Here is a 24,756-nt window from a genome sequence, read left to right as displayed (position 1 = left end):
TAGTTGTAGTCTATAATACTTGGAAACACAGACAACAACAAAAACAAGATAAAAAAAGGTGCACATCCTCGCAACGCACACATAATGATGGGGATAAATAACTCAACCAACATGAAATTGTGTTTTGTGAAGCGTGTGGCGTGCTTACAATTCTCAAATTTGGAGGCTGAGTTTTTTAAATTTAGCATTCTAATGAGAAACAATGCAATATCATTGTATTACGCTAACAATCCCCAAAAGGTAGTGTGCAAGGAAAAAAAGGTAAATTCTTATGGCGGCTACAACAGCACCTCTGCATTGAAATTCTTCTGCATAAACAGTCTAAAAACGAAAAAATTGTAAGATATGCATGCCACATAAATCAGGGCAAAACTATGTACTTTTTAAAATATAAAATTGTGTTTTCATCTGAGAAGAGACGTGTGAGGGTGTGTTTATTTGAAGCATTCTACGCTCTCATCTAGTGGGTGTTGTGGACTTTATAATTGTGAAACTTAGGATTTGGGACCAAAATCCTGGTTGTTTTTGAGCAGCCGTGAAGAGTGTGCCGTAATGAGTGTAACCTATTCATTCCGAATTTGATGCAAAATAAAAGCATTGTTTTCAATAAAGTACACAGCATTTGTTTAAAATAAAGTTGTAAATGTTGTCTTCCGACCTTCACTCCACCTCTGTACTGTTTTTCTTTTGCTGAAGCTCCCAAACACGTTAAATACAAAAACTATGCATGGCACATGATAAATAACACATGAAAATGTCCTTCTAATTTTCACTGTCGAAAACGTTTGTCTTCATTTGTGAAGAGCTGCTTAGGCGAGACCTAAACAATACATGTTACAAACCTTTCAAGAACCTATGTACCAAAGGGGATTTAAAGAGGGATGGTTGGTCAGGCAACCACAGAAAGGATGATATAGCAGAAAGGTAGCCCTTTAATGTGCCCAGAGCAGAATCCTGCAGGGCAAGGGAAAAAATAAAATGGAGAACCTGAGGACGGAGAGGAGAAAGGGAGTCAATCTGTTTTTCTACACACCATACCACAAACCTACCCCAACAGCAGGCATATACCGTTTTGGTGGAGGGATGCCTTCGGGCAGAAGGTCGAAAGCTATTAACTGTAGCCGCTCAATCTCCATGCAAGAAGGCGGAGGCTCAACAGACTTGGGTGGAGAATCCTCCCCTGCTGCTCGACAGAAGATCCTCCTGAAAAGGCAGCCTGATCGGAGGACCGATGGACATGCTCAACAGCTCGGGATACCAAACTCTCCGAGCCAAGTCTGGATCTACAAGGAGGAATTTGGCCCGGTAGTTCCTGATCTTCTTGAGAACTCTGGGCATGAGTGGTATGGGCGAAAATGCATACAGGAGGCCTGCGCTTCACTCGAGATGAAAAGCATCTCTGCGCTAGATTCGCCGTGGAAATTCCAGTGCGCAGAACTACTGACTGTGAGCGTTCTCGACGGTGGTTAACAGCTCTCACAAAGGTTCTCCCTCCTGCTGAAAGAGACCTTGCACAACCTCCAGATGGAGACACCATTTGTGATCCGCTAGGCATCTTCAGTTGAGTTCGTCTGCCCTAGCATTCAAAGAGCACCCCCGGTGTTGAAACAACAGAGATATACCCTGATATTCCAAAGCAAGCGTTAGTTAAATGGATGTGATGGCCTAAGAAATGTAACCGTCAGGTAGAGGCTAGGTCTCTATAGTAAGTAAGCTTATGACTCCTGAAGAAGAAATAGCAGCATCATCATTTTTTGTCACCTTACTTTCCAATGCTTCAAAAACATGTTCCCAAACAATCTGATTTCTAACTTTACTATGAAATTCACCAAACCATAGAGCCAAAGCACTAGGCACCAGCAGCCAACTGAGTTACTCCATGCCTTATTTCTTATGTTTATTAGCTGTGCATCAATAAAGCGCTAGGCAGCACTGACACCTAATATGATATCAAACTGCCTTTAGATAACATCAGAGAAAAAGTCAATTTTGTAAGTTTCACATCTCGACACATAGTAATTTGTACTTGCAAGTTAAGTTTTAGGAACAGTACAACATGTAGAAAGCATTGCACTGTTAAATCTATTGTGTCCAGCTATTTAGTTTGACTTCTAAGTATATAGCAATATCATAGAGCTGCAGAGAGTTTGCGATAGCTACTTTCCTTTGCGGCGGTGTGTGCACATCAGGAAGAGGAGAGGAATGGGAGGAAGATAACATTGTTAATATTCGGCCTATGAAGCCTGACTATGTACCAATCAACTAAGAGATATTTTGACACCTTGTGGATCTAGCTATCTGATGATTCACAAAAACTAGATTTTGAGGAACGAGATTTAAGGTAGCAAAAGCACAAGCTGAAAAGATATGAATATAATGTTTATGAAAATATAAAGTGACCTTTTCTTTTAAAGCATGCACAGAGCAGATCTGGGCGGCTTTTTAAAAAAATTGCAAAGAAGAGCCATATCTTTTTTTACAAAAAATATTTGAGATTGGCAAACCCAAAGTCAAGGGGGATACTGCAAACATCACAAAGGATGTGGTCATGTTGCACTACGGAAGAATGTCTACAGCAAAGACAATAAGGTGAACACTAGTGACTTCCAGTGGCTGAGATTCATTCAAGCATGCCATCCACCACATTTATATACGTTGCCAAGACAAAGCTCCCTTTGCCTATTGCGTTATAGGACTCAAGTTCCACCCTACTTAAGAGAGCCAAATAGGCCAAAATTGTTCTAGGGCAGCCTGTGTTCCCTTCTAGAGGCGGTATGCACCTGATTCCTTGCTCCCATGAAGAGCAGGGTCAGTACGGATTTGCATACGGAGGGCTTCTAACTAGAGCAGCATGGTGGGAGATAAATGATGGATTGTAATATGGCTGGAGTGATCACCAGAGGCTGAGAATAATTTGAGCATTCTATCCACCACCTCGTCCTTTGTTGCATTGCAAAACAAGGATTGTGTTTGAAGCTTCTCATAAAAGAAAATCTTCAAGCTCAAAGAGGCATATCATGAATAAGGAAACATTTTCCTGTGTCAAATAGCAATGGCCATTGTGCATAGTGCCTCTGAAGAATATGCCAAGACAGACATGGAGATGTTTTTGCTTAAACTACGGCACACCAGCACTAAAAGTGTCTTTTTCATGGATTCTCATCTCTAGTATCTCTAATCCCTCTGGCGCCAATACGGTTTTGGTATTGTGATCTGTAAAATCATAAAAGCAAATACTGCCAATCTAGATTCGAATGCCAAAGTTGTGACAATTTCCTACTTCAATACTACTATTTTTAACCAAGTAGACATTTCTCTCAATGTAAGTCTCCGTAACCAAAACAATACCATGTATGCTTATATAGCCAATATGGAGATTATTCTCAGTCATAGCAATGACACCCTAAATACCTAACTTTCCAGTAGGTCTTCTGCAAGTGCATATTTTGCCACAGTGAAGGCACAGAACTGGAATGTGACATTATAGGCTTTGTAAAGAGAGAGAGTTTTAAATCCTAAAGTAAACAGTTTGAATGAAGTAGCATTTATAAATGAATGAAGTAGCATTTATAAAGCGCATGGCTACCCGGAGGCATCCCAGTGCTAAGGTATGAACCGCAATGGACTTCCGCACTCACTGTGGGAAAAGCCAGGTCTTAAGCCTTTTACGAAAGATGGAGTGATCAGATTCTTTACGCAAGCACAGCGGCAAGGTGTTCCAAAGTTTGGGAGCATTGTAGGAAAAAAGATGGCCTCCGCTTCTGGACCTCTTGATCCTAGGAACAAATGCGAGATGCAGATCACTGGAGCGTAGCTGTCTTTGAGTTTTATAGGGTAGAACAAAAGATGAGATAATGTCAGGGCCTTTACCTCGAAGTATCTTGTGTGTGGTGCACAGGGCTTTAAAGTGAACCCTTTCCCGAATAGGAAGCCAATGTAGAGATCTAAGAGCGGGTTTAGCTGATTGGCGATAAGTAACACCCTCCAACAATCGAGCGGCACAATTTTGCATAGTTTGGAGTTTTTTAAAGACTGCACCGGGAGCACCAAGGTAGAGAGCATTCCCATAGTCAAGGCGAGATAGAATCAACGCCTGAACTACAAGCTTTTTTTTAAAATTTATTTATTTTTTTATTTATTTTATTTATGCTTTTTGCAAGTTCTTACAGAAACAAAAGAACAGCAATAACAGTATACAGTCTCACAAAAGAACAGTATACAGTCTTTCAAAACATGGCATTGGCATAGTATACACATTCTTTTCCATAAAGTAGATAACTCATAGTGCATCAGGGTACATTAACCAGCACGTTCGAAGGTACAGACAGCACCCACCTAGAAGAGCAATGCAAGGTGAACACAGGCAGGCAAGCAGACAACCCACCGAGAGGGGCCTCAAACAGCGGCACTGCGTAACAAATAGGATGTGAGCGGAGCCCAAATATCCCTCGGCTTAGACTGTGCGGGCAGCTCCTCCGCATAACATGTGAGCTGATCCCGGCTATATGTCAGGTCCTGCAGCCATAGTTTAGTGGAACTACAAGCTTCCTTGCTGAAAAAGGGAGCAGAGGCAAAACTTTACGCAAAAGCTTCAAAACGCAGAAGCAGGAAGCAACTGCCTTTATGGCTTGAGTTTTGAAATTAAGTTCAGAGTCAAGCCAAAAGCCCAGACTCTATTACCGATTTAGAAGCTGGCATAGGGCCCATAGTTGCTGGCCAGAGGGTGGCAACCTCGAGGGGAGAAGGATTGCCGAGCAACATAAGCTCAGCTCTCCTCAGCCATATAAATTGAGGTTTTTTTCAATATAAATAGAACTACTTATCAACAGAAGAGATATCAAGGATAAACTTTCCCACAACAGGATGTTTTTTGCCTCATAAGCATAATGCTGAATAATAAAAACTGGTGCAATATCAGGCAATGAGAGAGAGAAAGGAAAGCATCTCCAAGTGTCAACTTGGCTCATGCTAAAAGGTTTGAAGTGGCAAATGTACAGTATGCAATTGAGAGTAGGTTATTCAATGTACCTGTTGGTACACGATTAACCCAGCAACAAAATACATTTTAAAACAACTTCTAAAGCTCAATATATTTGAATTTGATTTCATGACTATGTGCAATCTCAAGGGTACGTGTGTCAAATCCAATAAATACTTTAAATGTCAAACATAACATCACCTATGCAGCATTGTTCCACAAGGGGGCTGAGATTCCTGTAAAGCCTTATGCACCCAGCTTTGAAGATGGGAGTTCTGTCCAAAAATATCTGTTTGGTCTCAATAACTGAACATCAATTACGTGACTCTCTTGTAGCCAGAGGGGGCAATAGGGTGAGGTACACACTGTTTGCTTTTAATGTGAGAAGCGATATGGAGGATAGTGATTTCTGTAACATTATTAGGAATGGAAATAGAAAAGCCAAAATAAATTTTAAACAACCTTTTGCACTGAACATGGCTTTGGTTATATCCTAGATGCTTGACAATGAGATACAAATTATTCATGATAGCTTTTGTTTTATTCACTTTAATAATTTATTAATACTCCAGCTTCTGAGATTCCTCTTACAGCGAAGGTGTTGGCAATCAGCGGTAAACGTATCAATAGTATTCACTCCATCAGCAGACGCCATATTTGTGGCTTGGCAGCCTTATCTCTGTAGTGCGGGTTGGAGATCAGGCTTTGACTGCAACCTTTTCAAGAGCTCCTTATATATCAACAAGTAGTGAGAAATAATCAGCTTTGAAGCACACCCTAAATACAAAATATGTATAAAAGTCCATTCAATAGGTCTAAGGACCAATTCCTTGAGATAAGTGTACAAATCATATACGAGAAAGTCTCTGAAGAGTTCACAAATAGAAATGACCGGACAGGATGCAGAAGTTGGCAGAATTTTCCAAAATACTCCTCTTTATTAAATGAGGACCCAGTATTCAGTCATGTAGTACAGTCATCCAATATCCAAGGCAGCCAACACGTGTTTCGTCTGTACTTAATGGGTACAATGACTTATTCAAGGCTCAGATTATGATCAAATGCTCCACCAAAACAGTACGTTATTCCCAGTGAGGTATCAAATCAAATGACCATCTTCACGGTCTTTTGAAAAACAATACGAACGGATTCATGAAATATTTAAGTCAGTATAAAGGTTTATAAAGCCCAGTCCGAGTAATCGGGCACACCGCAATGAGGTGTGAGATGATAAAGAAACCCAGAAATACTTGAGTCGGTATTTGAGTAAGTACTGTCCAATCCAAAATGTAAAATGAGCAGCACACCGCAATAAGGTGTGAGTAAGTTCAGAGCCGGATGATAGTAATCCGTCAAATCTTTTGTGTCTTCAATAAAGGCAGGTAATTTACGGACAATGGGTTGGAGATAAAGATCTATGTATTCTGAAATACGTTCAGTGGGACCCCCAATGCCAGATATGATAGGCCTACCCGGTGGTGCTGTAATATTTTTGTGAATCTTGGATAGGGTATAAATATATGCTGTTCTGGGTGTAGAGTTGAATAAGTATCTAAATTCCAAATCGGAGAGGAGCCCAGCATCTAGCCAGTGTTTAAGTGTTTTCTCAACTAAAATATTGACTTCCTTTATCGGGTTATGTAGGATTTTGGTGTAGGCTTTATTATCCGATAGCTGGCTCTCAATTTCATTTAGATAATAGTCATTGTCCATAAGGACAATATTGCCACCTTTATCGGCTTCCCTTATGGTTAGATGTGAGTAACTTCTCAACTGGAGCAGAGCGGACCTCTCTTTCTTGGTGAGGTTGTCTCTGCATTTGTTATAGGAACGATATATTTTGTCCTCCAATTTGTATAGATCAGTAGTTACCGCCTTAAAGAAACAATCAATGATGTTATTTGATGGTAAAGTAGGTATAAATGATGATTTACTTCTCAACCCACTGTCAGTTTCTGTATTGCTAACAATGTTAAGCTCTGACAGTAATTCTTCCATATTGGGGACTGTTTCAAGACTGTCATCAAGTGACATTAACATTTGTAGATTATATAGATCTTGAATAGATTGTCCACTGGCACTAGTAGTGTAGATAGGTATAGGACACATTTTGTTTTGACTGTCAAAAAACTTTTTTAATTTGAGTCTGTGTGTGAATTTGAATAAGTCTATATGTATTTGAGTAAAATCCGGTCTGGACATCGGACAAAAACTAAGTCCTTTTTTAAGTACATTAATCTTACTCACAATTAAACATTGTTGGGACAAATTCACAACAGAAACATCATCAATTTGTTCATTTGATGTGCGGTTCTTTACCCATTTTGGGGAACACTACTACCTCATTATATTTATATCAACAAGTAGGACCACAAAAGTCACTTCCTATGCATTGCACTGTGGGATAAGGCTAAAAGATAGGGGTAGGTTCAGCTCAGGGACCCGGTTTTGGTGGGGACCAGCTAAATCAGCTCCTGAGCATTTCGTGGTGGGAAGGTACTGTCAAGAATTCCTGTCATACGAGGGGAGGAAAACGGTAACCAGTGAAAACGGACTACATCTCCCAGGATGCTTAGCGGTTGAGAGGTTATGTAAACAGGAGAGCTGTTACATAACTCAAGGGAAACACGCCCTTATGTAAACAGGAGAGCTGTTACATAACTCAAGGGAAACACGCCCTTATGTAAACAGGAGAGCTGTTACATAACTCAAGGGAAACACGCCCTTATGTAAACAGGAGAGCTGTTACATAACTCAAGGAAAACATGCCCTATAAAGGGAGGAACCGGGAGGTACAAGGCTGTCGGATATTGTGTTTACACCGACGTACCTGCTTCGTGAAGAGCAGTGTTCCGGAGTGGTGCTCCAGTAAGGCAAGAACGGAGGTAGGTCGAGTCGTTACTCCCTGGGCCGTGTCTTGCCCCATCGTCACCTGTGAAGGACCCGGAAGCTCTACCGGTCAACCGTTGAGCTTCGCTTTTTGACTCGGCTGAGTCCAAGCGCAGTGGCGCTTTTGCTGGTTGGAGTCGTAACTCCCAGCCCGACCAGAGACACAGGGACTGCCAGCTGTAACGCACACCAGGAGGTGTTTGCCGCGTTACAGACTCGGAAGTCCACAGGATCGATCGAGCGGCTGCTCTCGGTTCAGTCTTCTTGCTTGTGCTTGGGGTATCGGTGACGCATCACCAGGAGGTGACTCCGCGTCCCGGTGCAGTCTGAGGAAGAGGTTGAGCGGCTGCTCCCTTCAGGTAGAGACCCCGGCTGGGTGTTTCCCTGACTCCTCGATTCTCCCCAACACTCTTCGTGCCCCTCACAGCCTACCGATTGGCATTGTCGGCCATTTCATTTCTGCCCTCTGTTGGCATACGCCGGGATCGGCGTATATGCAGAGGACGGTTAGGACCATCCGTGCTGTGGGCTGGTAACGTACTTAGCCTGGAGGATTCCAGTGACTATAACTTTTGTTTGTTCTTTGTATTTTATTTGCCTTCATTAAAAGAACTAACCCTTCACAAGTGGTTGCGTCCTCATTGTCGTGTCTGTTAAACGATCCTGAGACGTTCAGGGCGTTACAGGTACAAAGTCAGAGGATAGGAAATATAATAACATGACTTTCAAACTGGTATTTCCAGTTTGGCTTTATGAGTGATTCCACTTCTTAGTCAGGGTTACTTGTGTGATATCACTTCCGGGTAAAAAGTGGGGGTGCTGTCACTTCCAGGTCAGGACTCATGAGTGATGTGAATTCCAGCATGTAAGAAATTGTGTTATGGTTTGAAACTGGTGAAAGCCCAAGTCAGGCAACAATGACAAAACTTGCCAGGGTGATCCACAGTCACTATATTATCCTGAGCTCACCTCTGGTAGATTGGCACAAAGCAGTCAGGCTTAACTAGGAGGCAAAGCACACAAACAGTAATAAAGTAGAAAACAACACAAAGAAAAAACCCAAACGAATTTAGAAAAAATAGAGTTTATTTTAATAAATAAAGTGATACCAGAATAAATTAAATCCAAATAGTGAAACGGGAGATATTCAATTTTAAAGTATTAAGTGAAAATAGAGCCTAAAAGCACAAAGCACCACTCTCGGTCATCTGGTCGTGCTAGACCTGGGGGGGGAATTACAAGTTCAGGCAGATCGGAATGCAGATATAGGGATGACGTTAGTTCAGCTGAAAAAGTTACCTTCTAAGTCCGGCAATAAGAGTCCCACTCATTATGGAAAAGGACATAAGGAGGAGGCTGAGCTCCCAGCCAGTCGTCGCTTAAACAAGCACTTTGTACTTATAGTCGTTTCTTACAAGAAGTAAGACCGGCAGTAACTGCGCCTCTTTTACATCCAGCCTTGCATCTCGTAAACAGTGACTATAAGTACAAGGTGTGTGTTTACGCACTGCTTAGCGGATTATAAAACACATACTTAAAAGTCACTATCATTACAATGCCAGTAGCGCAAACTATTGCAAATGCTACACCTATTGCATTGCAAATGCTTGTTTACCGTTTACTACACCACTATTAATTTACTGCATTTGCCCATGTATTACGACTATACTGAATGTTTCCATTTTAAATAAAAAATGGAAACTGAATGCAGTATGCACGGGAGTAATTTAGTTTAAGTATGTTTTGTTCACGGAGGTAAATATTGCTGATATTAATCCAACAACTTTGTGAAAGGATTCTATGATCTGGAATTACACTTCGATTACTGGGACTGAAATTGCATTAAGTGTTGGCCATTACGGGTAATTTAGGGGTTATCAGAAGTAATAAAGATTACCCTGCGAAGAGTGGCCATTCAGCTTTGGTGAAGAAGCAGGTGAAAAAGAAAATGGTGAACTCAATGAGAAAATCAGGGCCAAGGAATACAAAAAGAGCCCGGATGATGTCTGCAAAGAAGAAAAATGATTTTTTAGTATATATCATATTGAAAAAACTGGCTGACCCTTGGACCCTTTGCATAATTAGAGCCTAGCACAGAATAATCCCTTGAGTTTTAAAGATTCAAAGTTTTGACAGTAGATTGGTTGAATCACAGCTGCCTAGGCCCTAGCACCGAACAAGATCAATGATTAGCTGCACATAAATAAGCATGAGAGCCCGGATATACTTGCAGCACTTCCCCCAGACTATTACATCATATCTGCTAATAGATGTCCAGGCAAGTCAGGTGGGGGTGTGGCTGCCGTTATTCACACTGATCTCAGGTTTTGCTCTTTGACATGCCTTCCTCTCATCGATACCGAGAATATAGTGATTAAATTAGAGTCAGCTAACGACTCTTTGGTCTGTGTCTTATTATATAGACCACCTAAGCCGATGCCTCTCTTCCCTCTGGCGCTTAGTGAACAGATAGCCAAATTAGTGACGGAGCATGCTAGGGTCCTTCTTGCAGGTGACTAATTACTGGTACGATGATCCAAATGAAGGGCCTCAATCCGCAGAAATGTCTGATCTACTCAGAAATTTAAATCTTTCTCAGATTGTTTCTTCCCCGACTCATTCGAAGGGTCGGATTTTGGATCAAATTTGGGTTATTGGTGTGAATATTTCCATCCCTATTGTCTCACCTTGTATCTGGTCCGACCACCATCTACTGAAATTCTTACTCACACGATCAACTCCTCTGAAAATTAATGCGTTGGGAGGAGGTTCCGCTAGAAGATGGAATCTTATTAACAAAGAAGATTTCCTTAACACACTAGCTGACACTATTCCGGTACTGGACCATGATGTTAATACCCTGGAAAATAAAGTATCCAAATGGCTCCTCGATGCCAGTAATAAACACGCCCCATTTAAAAGAGTAAAATTAGTACGTCGGGCAGAGGCAAACAGATGGTTCTCGGATGATCTCAAGGCCCAGAAACTGGCCGTACGTCAACTAGAGAGACAATGGCGTCAGCAATACACTCCAGGAAAAAGATTACAGTATATCTCTGCTCAGAAAGAGTATGAGAAAAGCATTCTGACTGCCAAAACAGCTTTCTTCTCTGACCATATCCTGAAATCTAATAACAACTCTAAAGTAATTTTCTCTATAATAGATGAACTTTCTAACCCGGAGCGTACCCTGCTGAAGGCTGCGCCTTCCCCAGAATTATGTGATTCATTGAATGATTACTTTATTGACCAGATTTCTTTAATAAAAGCTAGTATCCCGTCCCATCCCCCTCAGTTGGGTTCTCCCAGTCCACACTGCAATAACAGTACCCTTAGCGGTTTCCCTATCATTAGTGAAAGGGCCTTTCAAGCCCTTTTAGTGGAAACTAAATCAGGCGCTCCCTCCGACTGTTGCCCTCCTCGCATTCTAAAAGAGTGTCTTGCTATTCATTCTGGTCCTGCTCTCGCCCTACTGAATAAATCCATCACATCAGGCACAGTCCCCTTGGCTTTCAACAAAGCAATAGTAGTCCCTCTCTTGAAAAATTTGGGGGCTGATCCTGCGCTTCTTTCCAACTATCGTCCCATATCTTTGCTACCCTTCCTGGCCAAAATCCTGGAGGGCTATATAGCTAAATGTCTCTCTAATTTTCTGGAGCGGTCTAAATATCTGGACTCCCATCAGGCTGGCTTCCGACCCGCACACTCCACCGAAGCTGTGATTTTGACGGTTGATGACAGCCTGCGTGAGTTTGCTGACAAAGGTTGACCATAGTATTTTGGTCGACCGTGTAAGGAGGGCCGGAGTTCGGGGGACCGCGGCACGTTGGCTCTCCTCTTTTCTGGAGGAACGCTCTCAAGCTGTTCGCCTGGGTCAGTTCTCATCTAACCCACATACTACCACCTATGGGGTGCCCCAGGGCTCGGCCCTTTCTCCTCATTTATTCAATATCTATATGGCCCCTTTGGTTAAGTCACTTAAAGAAAGAAATGTGCTGGTCCTTAACTGTGCTGATGACCTTCAGCTCCTCCTTAAGGTTGACAGTTCCAATAACTCTATTATGGAATTCCAGGATACCATGTTATTTATCCAAACTTGGATGGATTTTAATCATCTTAAACTGAATCCTGGAAAAACAGAAATAGTTCTCACTGGCGATAGCCTTAAGCACTGGGGCCCCCACTATTGGCCCCTTGCACTCGGTCCACCTCCTACCCCTTCCAGTTCAGCTAAAACGCTAGGAGTATTCCTGGATAGTGATTTGTCATTGAAAACCCAAGTCGGAGCTGTGGTGTCCAAGTGTTTTTTCCAATTGCGTAAAATCAGGAAAATCCACCGTTTCCTTACCCACGACGCCTTGATCCAAGCCATGATCTTTACGGTTTTATCTCATCTAGACTATTCCAACTCGGTCTACTTGGGAATGCCCCACTATCTGTTCAAACTACTTCAGCTGGTTCAAAACCAGGCAGCGCGACTGATTTGCCATCAACCTAAATGGCAATCTGCCTCCCCATTGTTGAGGAAACTACATTGGCTTCCTATATCACAGCGACGTGTTTTTAAGACTGGCTGCCTTATTTTCAAATCCCTGCATGGCACCAGCCCGGAGTTCATGAATAATCTTATACTCCGGTATTCTCCTACACGTTACCTAAGGTCCGCTCATCTTTCTCTTCTCACTATCCCGAACTTCAAAAAGGTACGTCTAGGAGGTCGCAGATTCACCACTCTTGCTCCCGAACTGTGGAACTCCTTCTCTCTCGAAATTCGCTCCTGCGCCGACCTTCTCGTGTTTAGGAAACTCCTGAAAACCTGGCTGTTTACTCAGGGCTAGCTTCTGCCTCCCCGTCAATCTGGTTCCCCAGCGCCATGAAGCCAATCGGCGTACGTGCGCTTTACAAATTCCCACTAACATTAACATTAACAGAGCAGTTTATATGAACATGTTGCGCCTATCCACTGCTTAAACCTTGGGCGAACCAATTAATCAATCTCTGGCTATTGCTAACTCAGCACAAGATGCGTTGGGTAAACACTGAGGAGTGTGCATATTTATAACAAGGCGAAGTGCCTTCTGGGGCAATGTACTGGTGCATCCGACAGCAGTGCTTGTCTCTACCTGCTGTGCTCTTCAGACGGAAGCTCTCTCCTTGCCACTGACTGCTGCCCCTGCTCTAGGGCTAACGCGCCCACAATGTTTGTATTGGAAAGACACACACTTGTAAGGTATTCAATCATTCAGTAAGCTCCTCATTGGCCAACACTCGGTCAGCAGACATACTGTATTCATGTATTAAATCTCTCGATCCATAGCTTCACCACATATTGAATAGTGCCGCTGTGATGTGCTGCTCGTAGGCAAAGAGCGTCTGCAGTATATGTGTACATGAACTGCTGCGTGGGTGTGTTGTATTGGGTGCCTTTGTGCACCACTGCCTGTTCCACGGACAAACCCGATCTAGGCTCCGGCCATTTCAAGAGAAACAATGCACTGAGACAGGAGCTCGGCGAAGCACAATAAATTGCGATCTCCAATGTGTGTACTGCCAGTAAGCGGGCATGCACTTCTTCCCAACCCACTAACGCGTCACTCATAAACCAAATAGGGTTCCACAACAGATACAGATCTTACCTCACACTTCCCATCCCATTGTCTTAAATCCGACTGTCACTGACTGCTTTGTGTTCCACTTCTAAACTTCAAAAATCTAAATAGCTAGATTTCTGTAAAAAATATTAACGGTGAGCTCACCATATTGCGCTCCATGTCCTGCTTTTACTTTACCGGCGGCCGTGCCTGTTCTTTAGCCGAGCTGAATGTAAAGTATGGGGCGTGGCTGCCATTAAAATGAACACGCGTATGGGCGCTTTTATAAAAAAAAAAAAAGCATTCGTTTGAAAAGCAAGACATGGAGTGCAATACGCTTCTGGCCTATAGATAGGCGCAATTCAAAAGTCATTGAGAAGATCGTCAACAGGCAACTGACCTCCTTCCTCGAAAAGAACAACATCCTGGACCCATTCCAATCGGGATTCCGCAGCAACCACAGCACCGAAACAGCCCTCATCGCCGCAACCGACGACATCAGGGCCATGATGGACAATGGAGAAACCGCGGCCCTCATCCTCCTGGACCTCTCGGCCACGTTCGACACTGTCTGCCACCACACCATCCGCACACGCCTCCACAACGCAGGGATCCGTGACAAAGCACTGGACTACCTCCTTCCTCACTGGCAGAACCCAGAGTGTTCGCCTCCCCCCACTCCGCTCTAAAGACACCAAGATCATCTGCGGTGTACCCCAAGGATCATCCCTCAGCCCGACACTCTTCAACATCTACATGGCCCCACTCGCCAACATCGCCAGATCGCACGACCTCAACATCGTTTCATACGCCGACGACACCCAGCTGATCCTCTCCCTCACCAAGGCCCCCACCACCGCCTAATCCAACCTCCATGAAGAAATGAAGGCCATCGCCGAATGGATGATGATCAGCTGCCTGAAACTGAACTCGGACAAGACAGAGGTCCTCATGATCGGATCCACCACTTCCACCTGGGACGACTCATGGTGGCTGGCCGCACTGGGAGCTGCACCGACGCCCACTAACCACGCACGCAACCTGGGAGTCACCCTGGACTCCGCATTGTCAATGACCCAGCAAGTGAACGTCGTCTCCTCTTCCTGCTTCAACACCCTCCGCATGCTCCGCACGATCTACAGATGGATCCCCATCAGTACCAGAAGGACAGTCACCCAGGCCCTCGTCAGCAGCAGACTGGACTACGGCAACACTCTCTATGCAGGAACATCAGCCAAACTCCAGAAACGACTACAACGCATACAGAACGCCTCTGCACGCCTCATCCTCGACATCCCCCGCCACATTACAGCCCACCTGTAAGACCTACACTGGCTCCCCATCAACAAGAGGATCACCTTCAAACTCCTCGCCTACGCTCACAAAGCTCTCCACAACACCAGACCAGCGTACCTCAACGAACAACTCAGCTTCTACACCCGAACCGCCAGCTTCGCTCCGCTGACCTCGCCCTCACCACCGTCCCCCGCATCCGTCGAGTGACCACCGGCGGCAGATCGTTCTCCCATCTCGCCGCAAAAACCTGGAACACCTTCCCCATCCGCCTACGACAGACCCAGGACCTGCTGGTCTTCAGGAGAATCCTCAAGACTCCTCAAGACCTGGCTGTTCGAGCAGTAGCAGCACCCCCGTCCCCCCCACCAGCACGTTGAGAACCTCACGGGTGAGTTGTGCCCTCTACGAATGTACTGATTGATTGATTGAATGCAGCCGGAAGGCTGGCTGCGGGCGCCAATGTTGACTGTTTGCCCGGGTCCCTCGCTGAAACCTAAAGCGTGGCGCCCAGGATGGGGGGGTGGGGGGGGCTGCGGGCACCAGTGTAGACAGTGCGCTACTGCTGGTAATTTAAAAGGGAGAAAATGCAGAGGTCTACACAAATAAATAAGTTATATTTGCATTGCACTTCGCGGCCGAATAAAACAAGTTAAACAAACGCGGCGTGAGCTGAAGAACAAGTTACTTACCTTCGGTAACGATGTATCTGTAAGAAACATTAGTTAGTTAGATTCCTCACCTTAGAATATCCCCAGGCGTCAGACTGGATCCGGAAGATTTTTCGTCAGCAATAACCCTTGCGCGTCGCTAGGCGTCGTCTGCGGCTCCGCGTCCGTCGTCGGCGTCGTGTGCCGGAATGACGTCGTCTGAGTACTTAGACGCCGCCCTCGCGCGCTGACGTCAGTTCTTGTACCTAGCTTTCCGCGCCAGGAACGCAGAGCCATGCAAAGACCGACACTGGTGCCAAAAATAAAATCTAGGGGCCTGAAAAGGATAACCTTAACCCTAGATGTCAGTTCGCAGAACGGGGAGGATGGGTGGGTCGGTGAGGAATCTAACTAACTAATGTTTCTTACAGATACATCGTTACCGAAGGTAAGTAACTTGTTCATCTGAAAGAAACACGTTAGTTAGATTCCTCACCTTAGAATAGATACCCAAGCAATACCATCCCCGGTGCTGGGTCTGCGAACCAAGATCACACCAGAAAGTCCTGGAGGACAGAACGGCCAAAGAAGCCATCCCTCCGGACTTGGCTGTCAAGGCAATAATGCCTGGCAAACGTGTGTAGCGAAGCCCACGTCGCCGCCTGACAGATGTCCTGCAAAGGGACACCCCGTCCCAAAGCAGTAGTAGCCGCTGTGGCCCGAGTGGAATGGGCGCGCAGCCCAACAGGAGGGTCCTTTTTTGCCAAGGAATAACAAATTTTGATGCACAAAACGACCCACCGAGAGATGGTCCGTTTGTGCACCGCTTTCCCCTTCTTAGCACCCACGTATCCAACGAAAAGTTGGTTGTCCACCCGGAACTGCTTTGTGCGGTCCAAATAAAAGGAGAGCGCACGTTTTGGGTCCAGATGGTGGAGCCTCTCTTCCTCTTTGGAAGGATGCGGAGGCGGAAAGAAGGTGGGAAAGGTGACAGACTGCCCAAGATGAAATGGAGTCACTACTTTCGGAAGAAAGGAGGGACGAGGCCGAAGGACAACCTTGTCCGGATGAACAGAGAGAAAAGGAGGCTTTGAAGATAAAGCCTGGAGCTCACTCACCCGTCTAGCCGAGGTGATGGCTACCAGAAAAGCAGTCTTAAGCGTCAGCAGACGAAGAGGACAATTATGAAGAGGCTCAAAGGGAGCGCACATTAGAAATGTGAGAACAAGATTCAAGTCCCACTGAGGCATTACAAAAGGGACAGGAGGGAACGTGTGAGTAATGCCCTTTAGAAAGCGTGTAACTACAGGGGACTTGAAAAGAGAAGGCTGATCAGGAAGCCGCAAGAAGGCAGAGATGGCAGCAAGATAACCTTTCAGGGTGCCCAGGGCAGAGCCCTGCCGGGCCAAAGAAAGAAGAAACAGTAGAACCTCAGAAAGAGGGGCGGAAAGGGGATCCACAGCCTTTGCTGTGCACCATGCCACAAATTTGTGCCACCGGCAGGCGTATACCGTCTTTGTGGAGGGACGCCTGGCCGCCAAAATGATATCACAGACTTCAGGAGGCAAAACAAATGGCATCAACTGCCGCCGCTCAATCTCCACACATGGAGGTGGAGGCTGGACAGGTTCGGGTGTAGGACCGTCCCCTGCTGCTGCGACAGAAGATCCTCCCGAAGGGGCAGACGTATCGGAGGATCAGTCAACATACTGAGTAGCTCGGGATACCAGTACCTTCGTGCCCAATCCGGAGCCACCAAGATGACTTGGGCCCGGTCGTGCCTGATCTTCTTCAGCACTCTGGGCAGAAGTGGTATAGGCGGAAAGGCGTACAACAGACCGCAACTCCACTCGTGACGAAAAGCGTCGCCGAGCGAGTGCCGCCTTGGAAATTCCAACGCGCAGAACTGCTGACATTGCGCGTTCTCTTCGGTGGCGAAAAGATCTAACCAAGGCTCTCCCCACTGCTGAAAGAGACCTGGCGCCACTTCGGAGTTCAGACGCCATTCGTGATCCATCATGCACCGGCGGCTGAGTTCGTCTGCTCTGGCGTTCAGAGAGCCCGCCAGATGTTGAACCACTAGGGTGACGCCCTGGTGTTCCAGCCACGTCCAGAGGCGCAGAGCCTCCTGACAAAGGGTCCACGACCCCACCCCGCCCTGTTTGTTGCAATACCACATGGCGGTGGTGTTGTCCGTGAACACCTGCACGACACTGCCCCTGACAGAGGGAAGGAAGGCTTTCAGTGCAAGCCGGATCGCTCTCAACTCCAACAGGTTGATGTGGAGACGAGACTCCGCCGGAGACCAGAGGCCTCTGATCTCCGCCTCTCCCATATGGCCACCCCATCCCAGGAGGGACGCATCCGTCACTACGACATGCTCCGGTTGGGGAAGGGAGAGGCTTCTGCCCATGACCCAATCGCGGTCCGTGAGCCACCACTGCAACTGCTGTGCAGTGCCCTCCGAGATCAAGACATGTTCGGACAGGTTGCCGTGATGCTGGGCCCACTGAAACTTCAGGTCCCACTGCAGAGCCCGCATGCGCCGCCTGGCGTGATGCACTAGTAGGATGCAGGAGGCCATCAGCCCCAGAAGCCGCAACACTAGCCTGACCGAAACCCAGGATAGAGGCCGAAAGATGGGAATCAGGGCCTGAATATCCCGGACCCGCTGTTCCGGTGGATAGACCCGGAACTGCGCCGAATCGAGAACCGCTCCGATGAAGAGGAGCTTCTGAGAGGGACTCAAGTGTGACTTCGGCACGTTGATGGAAAATCCCAGCAAATGCAGGAGATCCGCCGTAGTCTGGAGGTGGGAGACGACTGTCTGGGGCGAGCCCGCCTTCAACAACCAGTCGTCGAGATAGGGGAAGACTGGAACCCCTGATCTGCACAGATGAGCTGCGACCACCGCCATCACTTTCGTGAACACCCGAGGGGCACTGGTGAGGCCGAAGGGGAGCACGGTAAACTGAAAGTGCTCTTGGCCCACCGTGAACCGCAGGTAACGCCGGTGGGCCGGCAGGACGGGGATGTGGAAATATGCGTCCTGCAAGTCCAACGCTACCATCCAGTCTCCAGGGTCTAGGGCAGCTAAAACCTGAGCCAAGGTTAACATCTTGAACCTTTCCTTCCGGAGGAAGGCATTGAGGTTCCGGAGGTCCAAGATAGGGCGTAGGCCCCCTTTGCCCTTCTTGGGAACCAGAAAGTAGTGGGAATAACAACCACGACCTACTTCTGGGCTCGGAACGCGCTCGACGGCCCCCTTGGCCAAGAGGGCCGAAACTTCCTCGTGGAGAAGATTCAAATGATCCCCCGAGATACGGTGGTGCTGCGGTGGCATGGCTGGAGGGGTCGTCTCGAAGGGGAGGGAGTAGCCCCTTCGGACGATTTGCAGCACCCACCTGTCCGATGTGATGGACCGCCAGTGGAGCAGGTGATGGCGAACTCTGCCGCCCACTGGCGTGGAATGGGCCTGAAAGCTCTGACTAGGAAGGCTTTGAGGCGGATGCTGCCAGGGTGGATGTGGGCTGACCGCATCGTCCTCCAGAACCGCCTCGGCGGAAACCACGTCCGCGACCGCGCGCAGGTTGGTTCTGCGGCTGGTGGCTAGGCGCACGTGTGGAGGCACCCCTTCCTTGGCCACGAAAGGCGGAAGTTTGCGACCGCGAGGCCGAGAGGCCCAAGGACTTGGCCGTAGCCCGGGAGTCCTTAAAGCGATTCAGCGCACTGTCCGCTTTCTCGCCAAAAAGGCGATCGCCATCAAAGGGCATGTCCATGAGAGTGCTCTGGACATCGCCCGAAAAGGACGTGGACCGCAGCCAGGCGTGACGTCTAAGCGCCACTGTGGTAGAAATTGCCCTACCCAGCGAGTCCGTAGTGTCAAGCCCACATCGGATAGCATGTCGCGCTGCATCCCTCCCATCGGCCAGAGCCTGGGTAAGTCGTGTCTGGACCTCCTCCGGGCACAGGGGCAGCACGTCCTCCACCGCATCCCACAGAGAGTGGGAATAACGGTCCAAGAGACAGGCGGTGTTCAAACTAAGGGAGGAGAACAGCTTCTTGCCAAACTGTTCCAGTCTCTTGGAATCCCGGTCCGGCGGAGCGGTCAGGAAGGAGGATTGGGAGGTAGAGGCCTGGATAACCAGGCTCTCGGGGGTAGGGTGTTGGGACAGAAAACTGGGGTCGCCCGGAGCAGGGCGGTGGCGCCTGGCGACGTTCCTGTCCACAGGAGGGACTGTGGAGGGCTTGGACCAGGTGCCCTGCAGAACGTCAATGAGGGGCTCATTGAATTGCAGCAGAGGCTCAGTGGAGCTTGCTGCAGACTGAAGCACCTCAGTGAGGACGTTAGTCCTCACAGCCACGGCAGGTAGCTCGAGCCCAAGGGCTGCGGCCGCCTTGCGCAGCACCACAGAGAAAGCAGCGCCCTCCTCCGAAGCCACAGTCGGAGGAGAGACGAATCCAGTGTCCGGAGAGGTATCCAGGCCACTGGCCTCCCCCAGTTCATCTGCCCAGTCCTGTGACATGTGAGCCTGAGCGGCCATAGGATCCTCGGATCCCTCCCAGTTGTCCCCATCATCCGATTCCTGGTATGCAGGATGAAGGATCGGAGCCGGGCGATAGACAAAATGTGTCTCCAGCGGCGCCGAACGCGGCGTCCATCGACGCCGTATCGGCGCCGGGCCCGGAGCGGGACTGAACTGGGGCTCGACGTCGAGTGGAGTCGGCGTCGGGGGTGGTACCGGTGTCGACGCCGGCGGAGGAGGCGTGACGAGGTCGACCGGCGTCGGCGGGGACTCGGGAACGGGTCCCTCGGGCGCTTGCGGCGTCGAGGCCGGAGCCGTCAACGGCGCCGGGGCCGGAGCCGCCGGCAGGCAAGGTTGCCCAGTCGGGTCCGCGGGGCCCGAAGGCGCGCCAGCGGGCGTCGACGGCGGAGCCAGGCTCCTCATGGCCGAGAGGCAGGCACTGACTTCCGCCGGCGTCGCGTCAGTCCCAGGGACCGGTGGGTATGGGGACTTGCACGGCGCCTGCGGCTCCGCCGGAGCCGCGGGGGTGGAACCACCCTGACCCTCGGCCGTGTCACGCGACCGGCGAGGGGAGTCCGAAGAGCGGTGTCGCCTCTTGGACTTCTTGGAGTGCTTCGACTTACCCGAAGACTTGGATCCCGACGACCGATGATGACGTCGGCTGCGGCACCGCGACCGATCCTTGGACCTCCTCCTGGACCGGGATCGAGAGGGGCGCGGAGCCGAGTGGCGAATCTCGAGAAGCTTACGGAACCGCTCCCGTCTAGCCTTCGAGGTCAGGGCCTTGCAGTCCGAACACGACTCCGCGTCGTGGTCGAGGCCCAAGCAGTAAAGGCACCGGCGGTGATGGTCCGTAACCGACATCAAGCGGCTACAGTCAGCACAGGCTTTAAAACCAGGCATCCTACCGGCACCGGAGTCGAGACAAGATCAAAAAGGATCGAAAAAGTTAGTCAAAAAATGACTAAAGGGGTAGCTCTCCCGGATCTGCGCTTACTGGCGCGGAAAAAAGAAGAACTGACGTCAGCGCGCGAGGGCGGCATCTAAGTACTCCGACGACGTCATTCCTGCGCACGACACGGACGCGGAGCCGCAGACGACGCCTAGCGACGCGCAAGGGGTATTGCTGACGAAAAATCTTCCGGATCCAGTCTGACGCCTGGGGATATTCTAAGGTGAGGAATCTAACTAACGTGTTTCTTTCAGATACAGATGGCACACTGTACGCAATTAAAACAAGTGCGAGCGGAGTGGACAAAAACTGTAGTTAGGCGCCGCTGCTTCGAGACTACACGGAAGTTACTATAGGATCAACAGCCAACACAAAGCAAGATAACAGCAATGCCACAGGTAAACCAATCGCAAGCGATAAAACAAATTACAAGGAGTTTCAGTCAACATACAGATTACTTTATGTGACAGCGCATGCGCTGCCAAGGCGAGACCTAAAAAGGGAGTTTTAGACCTGACAAAAAGGTTTTATTTTATCCAATTTTGCAGAGAATAATTTTTTATTTCCCCATGTAGTGTTTTCCCACATGCATTTCTTTTGTTTTCTCCTCGATTTGGGAATATGATCAAAATGACCAACTTCATTAATTTGATTGGAATTCCTATGAATTGATTGATGTTCATATAAGAAAATAATTTACTCGTGTACAATATAGTGAGTTTTTTTTTTTTAAATGAATGCGAATCAAATCATTTTTAAACTATGATCTGTTTTTATAGGTTAAAAATGTAAGAAAACAATGGACTTCAAAATGTATCATTCGGGTCATTTTCATGCGCATTTGATCGCTATGATGATTTCATCTCTAATAATTTTTCTTTATGTGTTCCCTTGAAAATATTTAAGACTTATGAGCCTATTGGCTTTTTCTTGACTTATTATTCTTTTCTTACAACTTTTTCTTTCTTGTTTTCTCTGACCTTTTTTCACTTCCCTCGTTTAATTTTCACTTTCTCCCACTCAACAAATAAATTGAAAATAATAATAAGATCGGATGGGTACCTATTCGATCAAGCGTTGCATTGGAATGAATATATATTTGATGTATTTTAAAGAATATGTGTGATACGTGTGATATGTTTAATTTGTAAAATGTGTATATTTGTAATGTACACAATATATGGAGTAGGTCTGATTTTAATATCTGTGATTTAGTTTCATATTAGTTACAGCACTGAGGAAGAGGGTATGGCCCGGAAACACACGTTGGCTGGGTGTATATCTGAAAAGAATTGGACTGAATAAAGATATACCTTCAGAATTGAAATAAGGATTCTTTGACTCATTGTGCGATATTTTAATGGAAACGTAAAATAACTTAAGAATTTGATACTATCTCCTTCCAATGGACTTGGATTATTGGCAAACCAGTGGGGCTGGTTTCGAGTTGGAGTTGAGGTTGCCAGGCTAACTCCAAAATCTTTTTGTAGCTCTGACAAATAGCTTTATTTTGTCAGGTTGAAATAGCAGTTTAAAGATACACTACAGGCTGCAGTGGCATGTGTAAGACATGTTTTAAAAGGCTGCTTTAGTGGGAGGCACAGTGAGTGTTGCTGCCCACTAGTAGCATTTAAGTTACAGGCTATGGGTACATGTAGTACCATTTACTAGAAGCTTACAACGTATTACACAGAGACCACAAGCCCTTTACCACTATTAGCAGGGTAAAAGTGGACAGAGTCTCATTGACAACAATTACCGGTTCAGCAACAGAAGGCTAAAAGCTGGGGGTGACTCTGCAAAATGGGCCAGGTTCAAAACAAATACAAGGCTTCTGGATCAGGCCTTATGGGTGACGTCACATGGGCCACTTCTGGGGCGGACTTCCAAGAGTGCCAACTGCCACATTATGCAACCCACACCAAAATTCTTGTATGACTGGAGAAATTCTACTGTAGTAGCTGTATTATGTTAGCTGGATGTATATTTAATGGAGAGTACAATACACAGCAGTTCAGTAAAAGAACTGTCAGCAAGTGAGTTAATGAACAATATCTGATTCTTCTGCTAAGGAGAATAGTTGGACAAAATGAGACCTTTTTCAGTAATCATTCACTGTTTTACACAAGGACTACATTTAGATAGGGAAAAATGTATAATGATTGGCACAATAAAATTAACGGGACAATACATCAATATCATATTGGGGAATATTCCTGGTAAAAATGTACAGTATGTTGTGCACCCAAAAGCTGTCACACAGAACTACAATGTAGCAAGAAAATACATAGGTCAACAAATTATCACAAAACGTGTTCCTACCCATACAAACTATTGCAACATTCTACCCCACTCACAGACTCATACTTCACAAATCACTTACAAAAGTGAGAAAGTAAATGAGTAGGAGAAAGAACACTTGGTTAAACATTTGATGATTTGATCTAAAAATGCCATCAACTCCCTCAACGTGCTGGCAAATACCCCTACAAAGTTCCAAGGAAATCAACTTGTAATATAAAAAGCAGTGGGTGACATTGTTTCTACAGGCTTAAGATGCAAGTAACCCTAGATATCCTGGTGCTTATCCTGCAGGATATGCGATCATGCTAGTTGATCAGCCAGCTCTTCTCGGATTGTATATCTGGTGGCTGATGTCCAGATGGCAGCATAGGGGGTGTGGGAATGGGTGGGGGGAGTTATATCAGAAATATTTATTCCTACTATAGAAAGTTTATTATAGGAATGTGAACCTGATGACTTGCATTACTTTTATTTGTTGAACTACCAATATTCGCCATAAAAGGAACTGGATCCATCACCAGCAGTACGTAGAAGGTATGGTCATGTGATGAAACAAATGTGCAACATTTCGATCAAGTAAAGATTTGTATACAGTCATATTTGTTGAAATGCAAATAAATACATTTTCAACAAGTAATATGAGATGTACAGAATTCTAACCATTTTATCTTCAATATAAGGGCAACATTTGAAGTACATACCTGTTCACTGACTTTGCAGTAAGCATTCTAACTTGATGGTGGCCATCTGCAAGGAAATGTGGTAATGCTTCACTCACAGGCAGTTCCTCACCTGGCAGACTAAGCACAGCCCAGGTACAATATGGGTCAACCTGTTGACAATTATTCGATTAACGTTAATCTACTAAATGAACTATACAATTTGTTGTGTCCATGCAAAAGAGAACAAATAAATATAAATGTGAAAAACTGCAGTTCCCTAACAAGTAATTCTAGTAAGTGTTTCTGTGGCAGAAACCTGATCTTTCTGTTACTCGCTCATCTAGAAATAACCTCAGGCACCCAGACGTCTGGTAGCACCAGAGCAACTCTTGGAGCAAAGAAGAATGTTTGTTTTTCACCTAAAGTGATAAAGTAACCCAAACACACAATGACCCTGTCTTTAATTCTGCCCCACTTCCATGCACGACAGAGGCAAGGAAAAAATTTAACACTCAGAAAAATCATTACTGTACATTTCTAAATACATATAAACCCTAATCAAAAACAGAAAATGTAAGAATTTATTTTTTTAATGAAGGGAGGAGCCACAAGTAATTCAAGTACCCATCCTATTCAATTAAAAATCTTCCTTCAAAGCTTGCCAACAACAGATGCTAGTTTCTTCAGCAGGACAGAAACTTTCCTGTATTAAATTACTTTTAAATGAGAAGGAGATTTAAATGTGCGGATCATGCGGGTCAAAAACAGGGACAAACAGCAGTTACTACCAGCTTCAGTTCTGTGTCCAACCCCCCAGTATACTAACTAATCTTTTTTTATAATGGTCCAGAATACTCCCTGTGAGAAAGTGCCATCTTTCTTGCATGGTATGTCCCCACTTTTTGCTGAAT

General features: G+C 46.4%; 1 protein-coding gene across 1 annotated transcript in view; it reads right to left on the bottom strand.

The window, feature by feature from the left end:
* The window catches only part of ATM (ATM serine/threonine kinase), a 1,586,045-nt gene that overhangs the window by 1,013,975 nt on the left and 547,314 nt on the right, over positions 1-24,756 (bottom strand). The window contains exon 22 of the mRNA XM_085621514.1: positions 23,885-24,015. Coding sequence (XP_085477640.1) covers positions 23,885-24,015 — 131 coding nt within the window. The remainder of the gene's footprint in view (positions 1-23,884; positions 24,016-24,756) is intronic.

Source organism: Triturus cristatus, chromosome 8, assembly GCF_964204655.1.
Source record: "Triturus cristatus chromosome 8, aTriCri1.1, whole genome shotgun sequence".
In the NCBI taxonomy this organism is placed as follows: domain Eukaryota; kingdom Metazoa; phylum Chordata; class Amphibia; order Caudata; family Salamandridae; genus Triturus; species Triturus cristatus.
The sequence above is the reverse complement of the archived record's forward strand: the minus strand, read 5'-3'. Positions and strand labels throughout refer to the sequence as shown.